This window comes from Monoraphidium neglectum (genome assembly GCF_000611645.1).
Source record: "Monoraphidium neglectum strain SAG 48.87 unplaced genomic scaffold scaffold00199, whole genome shotgun sequence".
Lineage (NCBI taxonomy): Eukaryota > Viridiplantae > Chlorophyta > Chlorophyceae > Sphaeropleales > Selenastraceae > Monoraphidium > Monoraphidium neglectum.
Genome location: NW_014013429.1, coordinates 22,126 through 37,290, shown reverse-complemented (window position 1 = coordinate 37,290; position 15,165 = coordinate 22,126). Strand labels below are relative to the sequence as shown.

At 61.7% G+C, this 15,165-nt stretch overlaps 4 protein-coding genes across 4 annotated transcripts in view; all 4 read left to right on the top strand.

The window, feature by feature from the left end:
* Positions 1–162: 162 nt before the first annotated feature.
* Positions 163–4,688, top strand: MNEG_1887 (hypothetical protein; the record flags this gene model as incomplete). The annotated part of the gene is made up of 11 exons (XM_014049643.1): positions 163–381; positions 679–939; positions 1,336–1,410; positions 1,635–2,178; positions 2,351–2,532; positions 2,738–3,015; positions 3,245–3,356; positions 3,542–3,593; positions 3,824–3,972; positions 4,238–4,354; positions 4,647–4,688. 11 exons carry the CDS (start codon positions 163–165, stop codon positions 4,686–4,688), a joined length of 2,031 nt encoding a protein of 676 aa, XP_013905097.1.
* Positions 4,689–6,209: 1,521 nt separating this feature from the next.
* On the top strand, positions 6,210–7,072 carry MNEG_1886 (hypothetical protein; the record flags this gene model as incomplete). The annotated part of the gene is made up of 3 exons (XM_014049642.1): positions 6,210–6,498; positions 6,659–6,757; positions 6,981–7,072. The coding sequence occupies 3 exons, from the start codon at positions 6,210–6,212 to the stop codon at positions 7,070–7,072; spliced, it is 480 nt and encodes a 159-aa protein (XP_013905096.1).
* A 1,688-nt stretch (positions 7,073–8,760) lies between these two features.
* MNEG_1885 (fasciclin-like protein) lies at positions 8,761–10,461 on the top strand (the record flags this gene model as incomplete). Its single annotated transcript, XM_014049641.1, has 7 exons — positions 8,761–8,797; positions 9,024–9,077; positions 9,246–9,398; positions 9,553–9,651; positions 9,867–9,954; positions 10,185–10,257; positions 10,420–10,461. 7 exons carry the CDS (start codon positions 8,761–8,763, stop codon positions 10,459–10,461), a joined length of 546 nt encoding a protein of 181 aa, XP_013905095.1.
* Positions 10,462–12,312: 1,851 nt separating this feature from the next.
* Positions 12,313–15,165, top strand: part of MNEG_1884 (Chromosome-associated kinesin KIF4) — a gene marked incomplete at both ends in the record, with an annotated part of 7,964 nt that continues 5,111 nt past the window's right edge. Inside the window, 10 exons of the mRNA XM_014049640.1 lie at positions 12,313–12,425; positions 12,557–12,733; positions 12,917–13,020; positions 13,180–13,298; positions 13,448–13,555; positions 13,750–13,828; positions 14,055–14,213; positions 14,426–14,481; positions 14,695–14,787; positions 15,002–15,142. Coding sequence (XP_013905094.1) covers positions 12,313–12,425; positions 12,557–12,733; positions 12,917–13,020; positions 13,180–13,298; positions 13,448–13,555; positions 13,750–13,828; positions 14,055–14,213; positions 14,426–14,481; positions 14,695–14,787; positions 15,002–15,142 — 1,149 coding nt within the window. The remainder of the gene's footprint in view (positions 12,426–12,556; positions 12,734–12,916; positions 13,021–13,179; positions 13,299–13,447; positions 13,556–13,749; positions 13,829–14,054; positions 14,214–14,425; positions 14,482–14,694; positions 14,788–15,001; positions 15,143–15,165) is intronic.

Here is a 15,165-nt window from a genome sequence, read left to right as displayed (position 1 = left end):
AGGCTTGAGTCGCACTGCTTGATAGGGTCGGCTTGTTCAGATTTGGGCTTACTGTTTAGGCGTGCTTCATGCGTACATGCTTTTGAAAGCCTTCGCCGCCTCCCTCTCTATGTGACATGCCCGCACACACCCTCTCGGGCCCATATGCGCACACATGCTGGGATGCCGCACGCGCCTGCAGCCACGCACCTCAACGCCGCGCTTCCACTGCAGGTTGGCCCGCTGCGCGTGGACTTTAGCCGCCGCCGCATCCGCGTGCGAGACGAGTACACCGAGGCAGAGGCCGCCGCCGCCTTCTCGCGGATGCTGCAGCACCATGCGGCAAACGGCTGGGGCGGAGACGGAGATCGGGGCGATGGGGGGGCCTCCGGATCTGGACAGGTGCCGTACGGCATGCTTCTAACGGGCTTTGGAGGGCCCGCGCCTGCCGCTCCCAGAGCCCACGCCGTGCCGCCCCCCATCAACTGGCCGCCAGCCATGGCGCTGAGCTTCGGTTCTGCCGTCGCTGCCGAAGGCGGGGCGCTGAGCGGGCTCGCGGCGCTCCTGCCCGCAGCGCCTCCCAAGCGCCAACGGACCGAGCCAGTGGCCGGCGCCGCCCCCGGCCAGGCGCATAGGCAGGGGGCTGAAGCAGCACCTGCGAGCGGCAGGGACGAGCTGCTGCTCCCGCCACATCTGCAGCGCCACGAGCAGCCCCAGCAGCAGGGGCAGGAGCAGCAGGGGCAGCAGCAGCAGGCCCAGGAGCAGCGGCAGCGGCAGCAGCAAGCGCAGGAGCAGCAGCAGGAGCAGCAGCAGGAACAGTGGCAGGAGCAGCAGCAGTGGCAGGAGCAGCAGCAGGATCAGGGGCTGCAGCAGCAGCGGGAGCAGCAGCAGGCGCAGCAGGCGCAGCAGGCGCAGCAGGCGCAGCAGCAGCAGCAGCAGCAGCAGCAGCAGCACCAGCAGGTACAGCTGCTGGCAAATCAGCCATTGCGGGGTCAGGAGCTGGGCCAGCACCAGCGCCTGGCCCAACCACCCATGGCCCAGCTGGCTGGGCTGGCCATCAGAGGCAACCCCGCAGCAGCAGCGGCTGCAGCTGGAGCAGCTGCGGCCCCGCCGCTACCGGCCTTGGACAGGCTGCCAGACATGGGGCACCTGGGCAGGGCGCGGCGCGGCAGCAGCGACAGCGTGACAAGCAGCGTGATGGCCGCCTGGGATGATGGAGGCGCCGCGCAGTCATACGGCCGGGCCGCCGCTGCCGCTGCTGCGGGTCCGAGCTGCAGCGACGGGGGCGCAGGTTTCGGCGGCGGCGGCGACGCGAGGGGGCCGGGCGCGCCGCGGCTCGCATCGGAACGGCTGCAGCGGCTGGCGGAGTTGAATGGCATGGATCCTTCGGTGCTGGAGGAGCTGCTGTGGCAGGGCATGAGCGAGCAGGAGGTGGGCGCCGCAATATGGTCCGATGGGCGTGATCTGAGTCAATCTGACCCTAATGTGATCTGATGCTTGCATGATTGTCTGATGCTGGTTGATACGTCAATTGGGTCTTTGGGATCTAGTATTCGTGCAGCCAGCTCTCATAACATGCACACACTCTTTCTGGCCTTCATTTGATGGGGCACTGACCAATCCGCCTGTCGTGCACCTGCCGGTGTGTTGTCCAGCTGGCGCAAACAATCGGGATAGATTTGGCGGATGGCAACGACGACCCAAGCACCGCGGCCGCCATTGACCCGCCCGGAAATGTGCCTGGCACCGGAGGCGCCGACGGCCACAACGCGGCGCAGCTGTCTGCGCCTGTCGCGCCTGCACCCTTGCCACCGCCGCCACCCGGGCTCGAAGTCGCCGAGATGGACTGGGAGCAGGCGCCGGCCGCCGGCCCGGCACCAGTGGCACCCGTGGCCGCGCCTGGGCCCGCCGCGGCGGCGCTGGGCGCGGCGGTTTCGCTGGAGGAGCATCGGAGGGAGATCAGGCGACTGAGGGAGCAGCTGGAGCAGGCGTCAGCGGCGGCGGCGCGGGCAGAGGCGGAGAGGCTCCGCCTGGAGGCCGCCGAGGCCGCACGCATGGCGGCAGCGGCGGCGGCGGCTGCGGCCGCAGGCGCGTCCGCGAGCGGGGAGCGGCTGAGAGCGCCCGTGCCGGCGCACTGGGCGGCGATGAGTGCGGCTGAGTCGGACGGCGTCAAACTGGTGGAGCTGCCCCTGCCTGCAGGTGTTTTGGGGGGGAGGCTTTGCGTGCCTCGTGGCGTTCCCGACCGGCCTCTGGGGCGGGGTATTGAGACTGCAGCTGGTGCACAATGATCCCGGAGGATGCGTATTTTTACTCAGTCGTTGAGCTTGACAATCACAAACGGTGTCTCATCGAACCTGGGCCGCGCGCGCAGATGTGGCGGCCGCTGATGTGGCCGCCGAACCCCTGGCTGCAGCGGAGGCGGCCCTGCCTAAGCCCCTAGTGGCAGAGCTGACTGCCAACGGGCTGAGCCGCGAGGACGCGGTGGCGGCGCTAAGCCATGCGGGCGGCAGCGTGGCGGGCGCCATCGAATTCCACTTTGCCAGCCTGGCACAGGTGGGGGGGGTCCTCCGGCAGACCCGGGACGGTGCGGCGGGTGCAACAGGTTGGCCTGGGGCGAGATGGGGCGTGCAAAATGCACCGATGAGAGGGTGAGCTGGGGGACAGCGACTTGAGCGGCAAGCTGGGCTGATGCGGGGCAGGGCCGTCGTGCCTGCAGCCCCGGCTAGCTCGCAACAGCCGCGCCCCGCTTGCACACCAGGGTGGCGCCGCACGCGCGCTCCAGCAGCAGCAGCAGCAGCAGCAGCAGCAGGGCGGCGCAGCAGCCAGCGGCGCGGCTGCTGATGAGGCGCGGCAACGGCTGGAGCGGGAGGCCGGCGACGTGGCGCGGCTGTTTTTGAGCCAAATGACGGAGGATCACTGGGCCAGCAGCAGCCGCCACCGCAGCGGGCGCGGCGGCGCGCACCCCGGGCTGGTGGTGCGGCGCGTGGAGCGGGTGCAGAACTGGAAGCTGTGGACCAGCTACGCCCTCAAGAGAGAGTGAGGGGGAGGGGGTTGGCGCGCGGTGGGGCGGTGCAGGGCCTCTGCCTCGAGCGGTCTGCGTCTGCTGAGCTCTCGACCCCACAGCGTTTTGGGGCGGCCTCAAGGCTGCACACAGACCGTGGGCTGACCTAGCTGTGCAGCTATGGTTAATATCACTGGCAGGATGACTTATTAAATGCATCTTGACGATCCTCGCTCACCACGGTGCATCCTGCCGTGACACTAGGCACATCCAGGACGAGGTGGGGGCCTGGCCGACCTTTCTGAACGAGCACCAGCTGTGGCACGGCACGCCGTCGCGGGACAACATATACTCCATCATATCTGGCGGCTTCAAGGTGGGTGGAGGGTTTCGGGGGTGTGAGGGTGACGCGGGGCTCAGATGCCCCAGTCACAGCGGCCTCACCTGGCTCCAGCCGTGCGCGCTTAGTTGATGCGTCGAGTCCTGGTTGCGGCTATTGTGGCAATGCTGCGTTGGTTGATCACGTCGCACCACTCTTCCCAAACCCGGTCGACCTTTTAGGCCCAGTACAGCAACATGTACGGCAGCCTGGGCGCCGGCATCTACTTTGGAGGTGGGGTCGCCGAGCCTACCCAGCAAAAGCGCCTGTCGGACCTTCTAGCCGCGCCTAGTCCAAAGCCAAGCCACAAGCAGTATCTACTGGAATGTAGCGACGCAGCGGCATGTGCAAATTCCACGCAAAGCACACCCGTGCGGACGAATGCACACGCCTGTTTGGCCCCCCCCAACACACATACACACGCGCGTGCACACATACATATACACACGACCTCCTAACTGCAGGCCATGCGTCGTACTCCCACAAGTACTCTGCCGACCGAGCAATCAACGCTGCATTGGGCCTGCGCAGCAGCCCCAGCCACCACGGACACCGCCCGCGTGGCGGCAGCAACAGCGGCGGCGGCGGCGGCGGCGTGGGCGACGATGGGCGGGTGGCAGGACACCAGTGGGCGGGCCGGTTCGCGATCCTTCTCTGCAGGGTCACCCTCGGCAGCATTGAGGCGAGTGACGAGGACACAGAGCGCCTGATTGGCGTCTCAAACTCAGCGACCGCACTGCTGGACAGCTCAATCTCTGGCAGGGCCACATGCGCATGGTCTTTGGGTCGCCTCATGCCATCAATTTCTCAAATGCATCGTTTACTGACTGACGTACTATTGTGCCCAAACGGGGCCCCGGGCACGCACACGCTCACAGGAGGGCAAGCCTGGCATGCGCATCTGCAGCCGCGGCTTCCACGCCGTTTCAAAGAATCCTGGCAATGACGTCAGGCGCTACCCAAAGGACGCCTACGCCGTTTTTGACAATCACCAGGTGCGAGAAGTGGATGTGTGGATGGCTGTTATGCTAAACAAGGACACCAGGCTGTGGTCTAGGCGGCAGGGAAGAAAGGGGAGGCAGGGGCAATTTCGCGGCCCCACACGCGAGGGACGCAGCCCCGAGTCGCTTTTTTGAACGGATTTGAACGGATTTGAACAGATTTGCATAAATTTCATGGAGGCATGGTCTGAAGCAAAGCAAGGTCAAACACACATACGAACATCACACAGAAGCGTGCACCTGTACATGCACTGCTCACACACGTCTGTGCCTCCCGTACCACCAGGCCTACCCTGAGTACATCATCCACTATGACATCACTCACTGAAACTGGGCGAGAGCTTCTTCCAGCTCAAACAGAGTACTGGAGTGATCCCAAGTTGTTGAAGCTGCAGGATGGCGCCTCATATGCCTTGGTGTTTTAGTAAACACCAGCCCGTTGGCAAGGCAGCGTCTTCTCTTCTTGCTAGGCTGTCCCCGAGTGTGTACTGGTGGCAGGATTGCAGAGCTCAAACATGAGGGTCCCCCTGCTGCTGAATTGCTCCCTTGCTGCCAAGGCACACTCGGTGGCCGATGACCACTACTTTGCCAGTTCTCACAACAACCTGTTGCCAGGGAATGAGTTGCCATGTTGACTTTTGCGTTGTGCGCTGCTGTCGCCATCACAATACGCAGGCAGCAGCCTGCGCGTGATCTAAGGGATTAGGATTAGGATCGTTGCAGCGTCCCGCAATGGCCTGTTTCTGCAGCCATTGATTGAAGTTTCAAGCATCCACGGTGTGTGTCTGACATTCAAATTTCCAAGGCGGCGTTTGCTGATTTGTTGTATCTCGCATCAAAGAGCTCTGGGACCATGGGGGCTTGCGTCAAACCAACGGCGCTCGCGCTCTTACCGCATGCGCGTGTGCCAGCAATACCCGGAGTCGTGCCTACCTCTTGCGCAGGCGACACCAACGATACGGAGTGTGAAAACGCGGACAATGAGCGTACCGTAGGCATACAACGCAGCTTGTCAGAACACCACACCCAGCATCAGCAGGGGAAGACACTGGATGTGGCCCATAAGCCGAGGCGCGATTGGGCAGCAGCGCTGGTGTCAGTACGGCAGCCGACCCGCCGCAGCAGGATTGGGCGGCAATGGCGCTGCAATGCCTGTGTGCCTAGACGGTATGCATTAGTGCAGGTGTCAAGAGGACTAAAGAGAGCTGTGACACCTGGCTTCCGACCTCTAGCCCCCTTTGTGGCTGAGATAGCATCGCGAAACCGGATCACCAGACACACCCACGGTCCGCGGTCGATGTCTTGTTGGGATTGCACCGAGACTGCGCCTCACAATCCAAAAGCGCATATCAAGTACGCTCATCATTCGCTTGTCTATCACCCATCAACATGGCCCGCCTCACTGCTGCCGCTGGCCTCCTGGCGATCGTTGTGCTGGGTGAGGGCTTGCGCGGCGCACGAGCCAGGGCTCGATGGCACATTGCATGCAGCCGTCTAATACCATCATGCAAAAAAGCTCACCATTCTATTATGGGGCGAGGGGGTATGAACCGGTGCTCGACCTGACGCGTTGACCTGCGAGTGTGAACCCAAAGTTTACACACGCCTGTTGCCCACCACCCAATGCTGCCGCTGCCGCCGCCAGGCCTGCTGTCCCCAGATGCTGCTGCGCGGACCTTGAAGCAGACGCCCTGCACCTCTGGTGGGTGAAAGGGGTTGCTGCGCACAACCCGAGCCGGCATGCAATTTGCGATGTTGAGAGCGTGCTTACTGCAACTCAATTGCTTGCGTGCACCACCCACCACCCCCAAAATCTGCCCCAACCACCGCCCCAGGATCAACCTCCATAATGGCGACTTCCACCCCGATGACGGCCGCTGCCGCCACCCCCATGACAACCGGTGGCGCCGCGCCGATGATGGCTGCTGGCACCGCCCCTATGACGGCCGCCGTCACCACGCCCCCCATGATGGCTGCTGCGACCCCTGCGGCCAAGCCCGTCACCATCACCAGCGCGCTGGCGGGTGCCCCGCCCGCCCAGTTCAGCACCCTGCTGGCGGCCGTCAAGGCGGCTGGCCTGGCCGACGCCCTGAACAAGCCCGACCTCGCCTACACCATCTTTGCCCCCACCAACGATGGTGAGTGGCGCTGTCCTTGCACCTTGCGATGACACCCTTCCCTCACGAGCGGTGCTCCCTGCACCAGCTGTGTCAACATATGTCAGGGGCGTGCATCATCCCATACTAATTCAACACGCTGAAGCCGCCCCGCCTCTTCTCTCCGCAACGCTGTGTGCAGCGTTCACCAAGCTGATCACTGCCCTCAAGACCACCCCCGAGAAGCTGCTGGCTGACAAGGCCCTGCTGACCAAGGTGCTCTCGTACCACGTCGTTCCCAGTAAGTTGACACCAGTGAGAGCTGCACTAGTTGCCACGGGCATTTGCATCAGCCAGGCTGACACAATGTATGTGCAGTTAGGGCAGCACTTACTTGCTGTGTGGCCCCTGCCGTGAGTGCTCTCGTCCTGCCGCAAAACCAGTAAGCAAAGTACCTGCTCAAACTTCTGTGCCCTCGTGCACTGACACTGGGGTTTCTGCGCGTTTGTGTCTTGCCCCTGCAGTTGGTGTGGCCAAGTCCACCTCCCTCAAGAACAATCAGAAGCTGGCCACCCTCCTCAAGGGCCAAGACCTGACAGTCGACCTCTCCAAGTGAGCCGCTGACTTGCCAAGCCGGCATTTTGCATCCTCCCCTTGACTGGATTTGAGGCCTGGGCGCTGCGTGGTGCTGGCTGGTGCAACTTTGGCAGTTTGGAGGGGATTTGAAATGGTGGAATCATGGAATGCTTCATCCGAGCCACTTGCCATGGTCCTGTTGTGACCCCTCTAGCCACCTGACCTGACCGTGACCCGTGGCCTTCTGCCTCCCCATTAGGGCCGGCTCTGTTGTGATCAAGGGCGCCACTAACAGTGCCACTGTCATCGTCCCTGACGTGCCTGCCGGCAAGGTGTGCCACAGCATTTTGAGCTGGCGAAATAGCAGGCCTGGCCGTACCGCAGCGTGGCACGCGTGGTTGATTTCAACTGATTTCCCCTCATTCTTGGCTCACGTCTGCTGAGCCATTTTCCTTATCCCCAGCCGGCCGGTTGTCGCTCATCCCCCCCCCCCCCGTCAACCCCCCATCCGCAATCGCAGTCTGTGGTGCATGTCATTAACGCCGTCCTTGTGCCCAAGTAAGCTTGAAGACTAGGTGGACAAGGCTGCCTTCCAGGCGGGTCAGCAGGCTGCATCTGCATTGTCATCGGCAATTGCCACTTTTTTGTGTGGCCTCAAGCCATTTGGTGCCGTATCAGGCACACTGCTGGGGCAACGCACAAGGAAAAGCATTCATGCAGACTAGTGATTGAATGCGCTACCTGTTGTTGGCACAGCCGTGAACGATCGAGCAGTGTTGTGCGCCCACACGCAGAACCTTTTTGAGAGGTGGCTTTGTTTGAGGGGTGTGCATGTGCATCATTTGCAGGAGTGCTTTTTTGTGGTACTTGCAACCGTATCCCATCCCCTTGCTACAGGCGCACTTGTATTTCCGTCTCTGCCGCGCTCCCCGCAAGTAGTTTGGTTGACTGTGTAAATGCAGCACGACCCCTTGCTCTGTGGGTGCATCGCTGGCGCTTGGTTGAAGCAGCCTGTTTGGTGTGGTGGCAATGTCGTAGTTCTCAACACAGCTGAAGACAGGTGTACCTACCCAATTGTCGCACAGCTGGTAGGAGAGTAGGCTCACATGGAGTGGTAGCCACAGGGTGTTCATGTTAGCTTGCATCCACTCTCATAAAAACATATGTGTGTGGCCGACAAATTGTTTTCGCAGCTGCAAGTGATGGAAACCACACCTGCACAGGAGGTGGACCGCAACACCGCATCAACCTGTGAGTCGAGACAGTTGCATTGCGCTGGCGCGGCTGGGAGCATGGGATTGTAAAGCTTCGCCTATGATGCAGTAGTCAGACGAGAGTGGGAGTGTTTGGGCTAATGAGCCTAGCCCCCTCGACCCTAGGTGGTTGAGCATGCAGGGCTGATGCTTGGGGGCGCTGCGAAGCATCCTGGACTGTGGCCACAACCTGCACACGAAACGCCTTGCCCATGCTCTCCATTGGGCCATTCAATGATCCCTGCGTATGTTCAGTAACAATTACATGGGTTTTGATGGTTGACATGGCTTTCTCCGTCTCATCTCCGTCTGTGGCTGCGACGCGGCCTTCGTCACCAGCATCACCGCGCATAACGGGAGGAGCCTATGATCACTGCGATGTCCCCTCGCTATTTAAGCCGCCGATAGCGTACATAATCGCATATTTCACGACTTGCTTTTACTACACTGCGAAATCGTGCATATCACCTACACAATGGCCCGCTACGCCGCCGTCGTGCTGCTTGTCCTGGGTGAGCAGTATACCCGGTGCACCAGGGGCCCTGCAGTTCAGCCATTCAGCACACACATCGATGCAGTGCAGCATATCTATGCAACCCTGCACGGTCCTCAAGGGCTCGGCCCATGTGTGGCGCATGCAGTCTGAGACTCTGTGACCCTCTCATGAGAGCTGTGACCATGGCAATACTCACCCCTCACCCCACCCCTCCCACCCCCTCACATTGCCGCTGCCTTCAGCCCTGGTGGCCGGCAGCGCCTCTGCCAACAGGGCCCTCAAGGGTGACCCAGCTGGTGAGCTGTGGTCCCTGAAGTGCAAGGGGCGCAGTTGATGCCATCAGGAATCTTTGCATGGCGCAGGCGGGTTGCCGCTAGGCACGGTCGGCATGATGCTTCCAGCAGCCGCCCTGTGACCGCCAGCTCACTCTCTGCATCCCTGCCCGCCTTTCCCCAATCTTGCAGCCAAGGCCAAGACCACTACCATCACCAGCTCCCTGGCTGGCGCCCCCGCTGCCCAGTTCAGCACCCTGCTGGCGGCCGTCAAGGCGGCTGGCCTGGCTGACGCCCTGAACAAGCCCGACCTGGCCCTGACCATCTTTGCCCCCACCAACGCTGGTGCGCATCGGAGACGGTAATGCCTTTGGGGGTGAGGTGTGTCCCAACAAAGCCTGCAGTGACGCGGTGTGTCCCAACAAAACCTGCAGTGACGTGCGCTGTGCATCCGGAATATCCCCTAACCCAGCGCCCTTGCGCCTCTCGCGCCGCGCAGCGTTCGCCAAGCTGATCACTGCCCTCAAGACTACCCCCGAGAAGCTGCTGGCTGACAAGGCCCTGCTGACCAAGGTGCTCTCCTACCACGTGGTGCCCGGTGAGCAACCGTCCTCCTTGGGAACAGAGCAGAAAATGTATGCATTGTTGCCAGGGCAGTCCACGCGTGCATTGGTCCAGGTCACTTTGCAATGGGATGACGGTTGAATTGCTGATGGGTCTGACCTGCCTCAGTTGATATGACTTGACCCCCCGCTGATATGTCGTCAAATTGATGTGACATCAACCAATCGGCCCCCCGCCATTGCGCTGCAGTTGGTGCGGCCAAGTCCACCTCCCTGAAGAACGGCCAGAAGTGGGCCACCCTCCTCAAGGGCCAGGACCTGACCGTCGACCTCTCCAAGTGAGCCGCCGGGCTGGGCCACACAGCAAGGTCGTTCCAGAGATAATACCACCCACGACGGGCTGGCAGCTGGTTGCTTTACAGTTGTGTACCAGTCAGGGCTGGCTTGACGCCAGATGGTTTTGTTGGGTCCTGAGGAGGATGGATTGAAACTGGTATGAACACGAACTTGTACCACACAAACGCCAGCTGACAACCTATCTCCTTGTGTGCGCTGCCCTCTCCTGTAGGGCTGGCACCGTCGTCATCAAGGGCGCTACCAACTCCGCCACCGTTGTCGCCGCTGATGTGCCCGCTGGCAAGGTATGTTGTGATTGTGTGGGATGCCAGCACCAACGCGTGATCGTGCTTGCTGTTTTGGCTGACTGGGTGTGACAGTAGTGTTGTATCATGGCATGAGGATTGTGACTGTGTCGTAACGCTGCATCCTCTGACCCCTCCCCTCCTACCACTTCTCTCTCACAGTCCATCGTCCACGTCATCGACACCGTGCTGGTGCCCAAGTAAACGATCGAACTCACATTGGTTGTCTGCCTGCAGCAAATTGTCTGCGCTACATTCACATTGACCTGCCTGCTTCTGTGCACAACATGCACAAAGCCAGGAGCGCTGTGCCTGTGCACAGGGCTTGTTGACACGAGTGCTGAGCACGTGATATTGCGCGGCTCTTACTAACCACTTGGATGCAGTGCAATTCGTTGCAAGGAGGAGAGTGGGCTCTTGACAGGAAGTGTTTACTCTCCTTAATGAGAGTTGCAGCTTTGCCTTAGCAGCAATCCCCATGCGTGGTACTGGGTTGCAGTGTTGTAACAAATTGTACCATCTTGACACGCGTATTGGGTTGAGTAAACCAGCATAAACCTGCTTGGCATGAAACAGCGGCGGAATACAAGGTGTGGGCTCTCAAATCAACATCTTAGGCACGTGTACTGCAATAATATGCATAAAGTGAAAATTGTGACGTTATCTGACATGTTGTCACGCATGTGTGCTGGGGTAATTGCAGCAATCACAACCTTCAAACTGGAAATGCACAACCTGAAGGAAAGTACATGACTATCACCATGTAGCCCACCCTTACAAGGCAACGGCGCTGCCAGCTATATTTGACCTCATACACTCGCTACATTGTGATGAACCACACCAGGGCCCTGTCTTTAGGAGTTGACTGAAGTGGAACACACGTCGCTATACCCATGTTGTTATACTGTACGTCAGTACAACCAATTCGACGCGCAATGTGCAGGCATGCTGTAAATAACTGACTCACAACTGATTAACACTTGCACAAGAGTGTGCAGTCTGACTGGCCTTCAGCTCAACCCGCGTGCCTCTGCCGATCATAAGCCACGATGCACAGGTGCAACTCGCTTCATCTCTGCCGCATGCAAAGTTCAAGGGACCGCCCAACAGCAGCCAGCACACTGGCGCCCTCCACTGCGCTGCACGCAGCCGGCACGCGTGCTGCACCCGGTAACGGATGCTTATCAAGCACTCCTTGTTATCCAATAACATCTCACCACTACGATTGGCTCGTCGTCACTCTCAGGTGATTCGTGACACGAGTCCCGGTGGAACGGGTATGGGCAGGGACACCTGACTCTCTTTGAGCAGCACGAGCAGCACTCTGCTGTCTGCCGCACACTTCACGCCCCCTGTGAGATGGGAACGGGCGACTACGAATCCAAGGTAGTTGAGGTATACTCATATTCTCATCCACCACGTGGACATATGTTCACTCTCATTGCGCCCCTGTTGCGCCCATACACCTGGCAGCTGACTGATCTGATTTTTGAACGTGAATCGGGTGAGTTGGCAAGCCATCGCACGGTGTCGCATATATCTTCTTCCTTACATCCTCGCGCATCAATCATTCCAAGTACCGTCTGTATCCCGGGCGCGCGGAGGGCGGGCAGCCAGTTGACCTGCTGCTGAAGGCCGTCTCGATCAGTTTGGCGCTCCGTCGAATCGCGATTCAAGAACAGATAGCATCGAATGTATCGTTGAAGTTGCTGGGCGATCGTGGCCAGATGATACTAGCTGTGAGAAGCCAGTGTCCCGCGGCTCGAAGCGCATCGTGTAGTGCTATAGCATTTCAGCATGGACGATTGTCGTGCAGTGGTGCCACGGCTGGGCACGCATAAGCGCCAGAGCGGCACGCCCGATAGCAGGTACGGCGCTCGGCGGCAAGCCCAGCGTTGCCCGCTACACAGCAGAGCACGCGCGGCTGGTTCCTCAACAGATCTTCCCCTCACCTCGTCGGTTATATTCAGCCGCAGGTCGCCTGCGGGCAGCCGGTGCAGCACGCCTCCGGGCGGCGGGCGGTCAACACCCACCTTCGCTGGCGCCTTTGGCGCAATGCCGCTGCCCTCAGGGCCCGTGGCGCTGGCGGGCGAGGCGTCCTCCAGCAGCCTCCTGTCTTCAGAGACTGGTGGTAGCAGCATGGACCGCGCGGTTCGAGTGGCTGTCCGGTGGGTCGGTGGTGCGGTTCGGCTGCACATGGCCGTGGGTGGCATGTATCACAGTCGGAGGCCGTATCGCAGCAAGGCGCCGCGACGCGACCGCGTGCGATTTGCCCCCAACCCCCTGCTGCGTCCGCCAGATTGCGCCCGCATCTGCGCGTGGTGTGGGACCGCGACCCCGTCGGCCTGGTTGAGCTCGACTCAGTCAGCAACAGCGTTGTAGCCACAGACGGCACCAACCGCCTGCAGCCGGCGCCCACGTTCAAGTTTGACAGCGTATTTGGAAAGGAGGCGGGCCAGGAGGACGTGTACCGCAGGTGGGCGCCGCCGCCGTGCAGCTGACAGGGCTGGTGCGGCTCGTCGTGACGCGACACGGGGAAAAGCTTTGCGGGCAGCTGTCGGCGCGTTGGCGTAGTGATTATCTGCTGCACCAGAGACCGTTTCATGGGCCTCACTCTTGTGCCGCACGCGCACCATTGCCCGTGTCTGTTATGCCGCAGCTGCGTCGCTCCGCTCGTGTCGCGCTTTCTGGCGGGGTACAACGCCACGGTGATGGCCTACGGGCAGACGGGGAGCGGCAAGACACACACTATGGGGCGAGAAGGTGAGTGGCGGCAGTGCTGGCACGTTTGCAGCCGCAACAGCAGCAGGAGCAGCAGTGGGGCGAATGGGGAGCCTGTGAGAAAAGCAGCGTCCCCTCCACGCAGCCGGTGGTGACACATCGTCTGCCCCCCCTCCTCCGCTCCCCTGCTTCCACTTGCAGATCAGAAAGGGGACCAGCTGGGCGTGCTGCAGCGCGCGATATGCGACGTGTTTGACGCGGCGGCCGCGATGCGGCAGAGCGGCGAGGCAGAGGTCGACCTGCGAGTGCAATTTGTTGAGGTGCGCACAAACCTCATGTCTATGTGTGTTCCCCAGGATATCCCGTCCTGCCGGGCTGTCCAGTTTTCCCGGCCCCCCCCCCACACACACACATTTACACGTGTGCACGCGCGCACATGCGAATGCGCGTACGTACACACCACCCACAGATCTACAACGAAGACGTGCGCGACCTGCTTGACCCGTCGTTTGACCACCGCCTCATCCGCATCAACGAGGGCCCAGATGGCGCCATCATCATGGAGGGAGTCCTGCAGGTGGGCGAGAGTTAGCAGCAGAGCAAACGTGCATCACACGTACAGTCCCAGAGGGAGAGACAACGAGGGCTGGTCAGCGGTGTAGGCAGCGGGACGGCCGATGCGGCGCCCGCCTCACGCGAGCTCGCATCCCGCTGGTGGTGTTGGCGCGCGGCCGCGTGCTGCTGAGGCGTGGACCGCTGCGCGCGCCGCAGGAGCCGGTCGATGCTGACGAGACGGGCGCGGCGCGGGCGCTGGATTTGTTCCTTCTGGGCTGCCAGAGCCGCGTCGTGGGTGAGCTCCGCTGCTGCACAGTGACCGCCATGGGCTGCAGGAACGGGCCCTCAGCCGCAGCCAGCCCTGCAGCGCCAGGAATGCACCTTGGACCGCCCAGTCGGGCCTAGGACCAGCGCCGCCCACCACGCAACCCTTACAGATGCGAGTCCTTTATTGCCAGCCTCCAACCCCATATCAAACCCATGTCAACCAAACGTTCGTGCCCCTCGTTCACCCCTGCCAGGCACGACCAACCTCAATCTGCGCTCCTCGAGAGCGCATGCTATCTACACGCTCCTGCTGTCGCGGCGCCCCGCGGCGGAGCCGGGCGTGGCGTATGCGAGCAAGCTGCACATAGTGGACCTGGCCGGCAGCGAGAGGTGCAAGCGCACCAAGGCAGAGGGTGGGTGGAGGGAGCGGGCGGGTTGTGGTGCGTCCGGACAGCGACGAGACGCGGAGGCGCAGCGTCTCGCGCTGCTGCGACCAAGCTGGTCATATGCTGTCGCAGGTGGAACACGATGAGTGTTGCCTGGGGCAGCGCACGGCTAATGTGGGTATCCTGTAGCAATGGGTGCCTGAACAAACCCTCTCGGACTCTGCCCCTCGGCCCGGCAGGCGCGCGCATGCGGGAGGCCATCTCCATCAACAGCGGGCTGCTGGTGCTGCAAAAGGTGCGCGCGCCCTCGCATGCGCCGGTCTGGCCGGCGCATGCGCTGGGACGAGTAGCACCACACAGCATTCTCAGCCGCCTGCTCGTTCCCCAGATGGTGACGGTCTTGGCTTGACTCCGTGAGGCGTGCTCACACAAACCTCTGCCTACCCACCACCACCACCCGACGACCGCGCACACACTAGCCCCGTTCCGCAACCCCCTCTGTGCCCAGGTGATGGCTGCGCTGCAGGTCAACAGCCGTAGGGCGCACGACGCGAAGGAGCACGTCCCATACCGCGAGTCCCGCCTCACCAGGATGCTGCAGGTGCGCTATACGCGGCGCGCGCCTCTCCCCTCCTCCATGCTTCGCGACCTTGAGGCGCGAGCCGCCGCTCGCGCGCGTGGCCTTGGTGCGTTTGGCTTAGCACGCAGCACCGTCCTCGCAACAACGGACTGACCCCCGGCCTCCGCTTAGAGTCCATCCCAGCAAACTGGGGGCATGGCACTCGGCCAACCAAGCCGGCCAACACAACCTGCAGGACTCCCTGGGCGGCAACGCGTACATCTGCATTGTGGCCTGCGTGAGCGGGGAGCCAGCCGACATGGAGGAGACGCTGCTGACCCTCAAGTACGCCGCGGGGGCGCGCCGCATCAAGGGCGCGCCCACGGTGACGAAGAAGGTGGGGTGGGAGCCCGGCGGGGG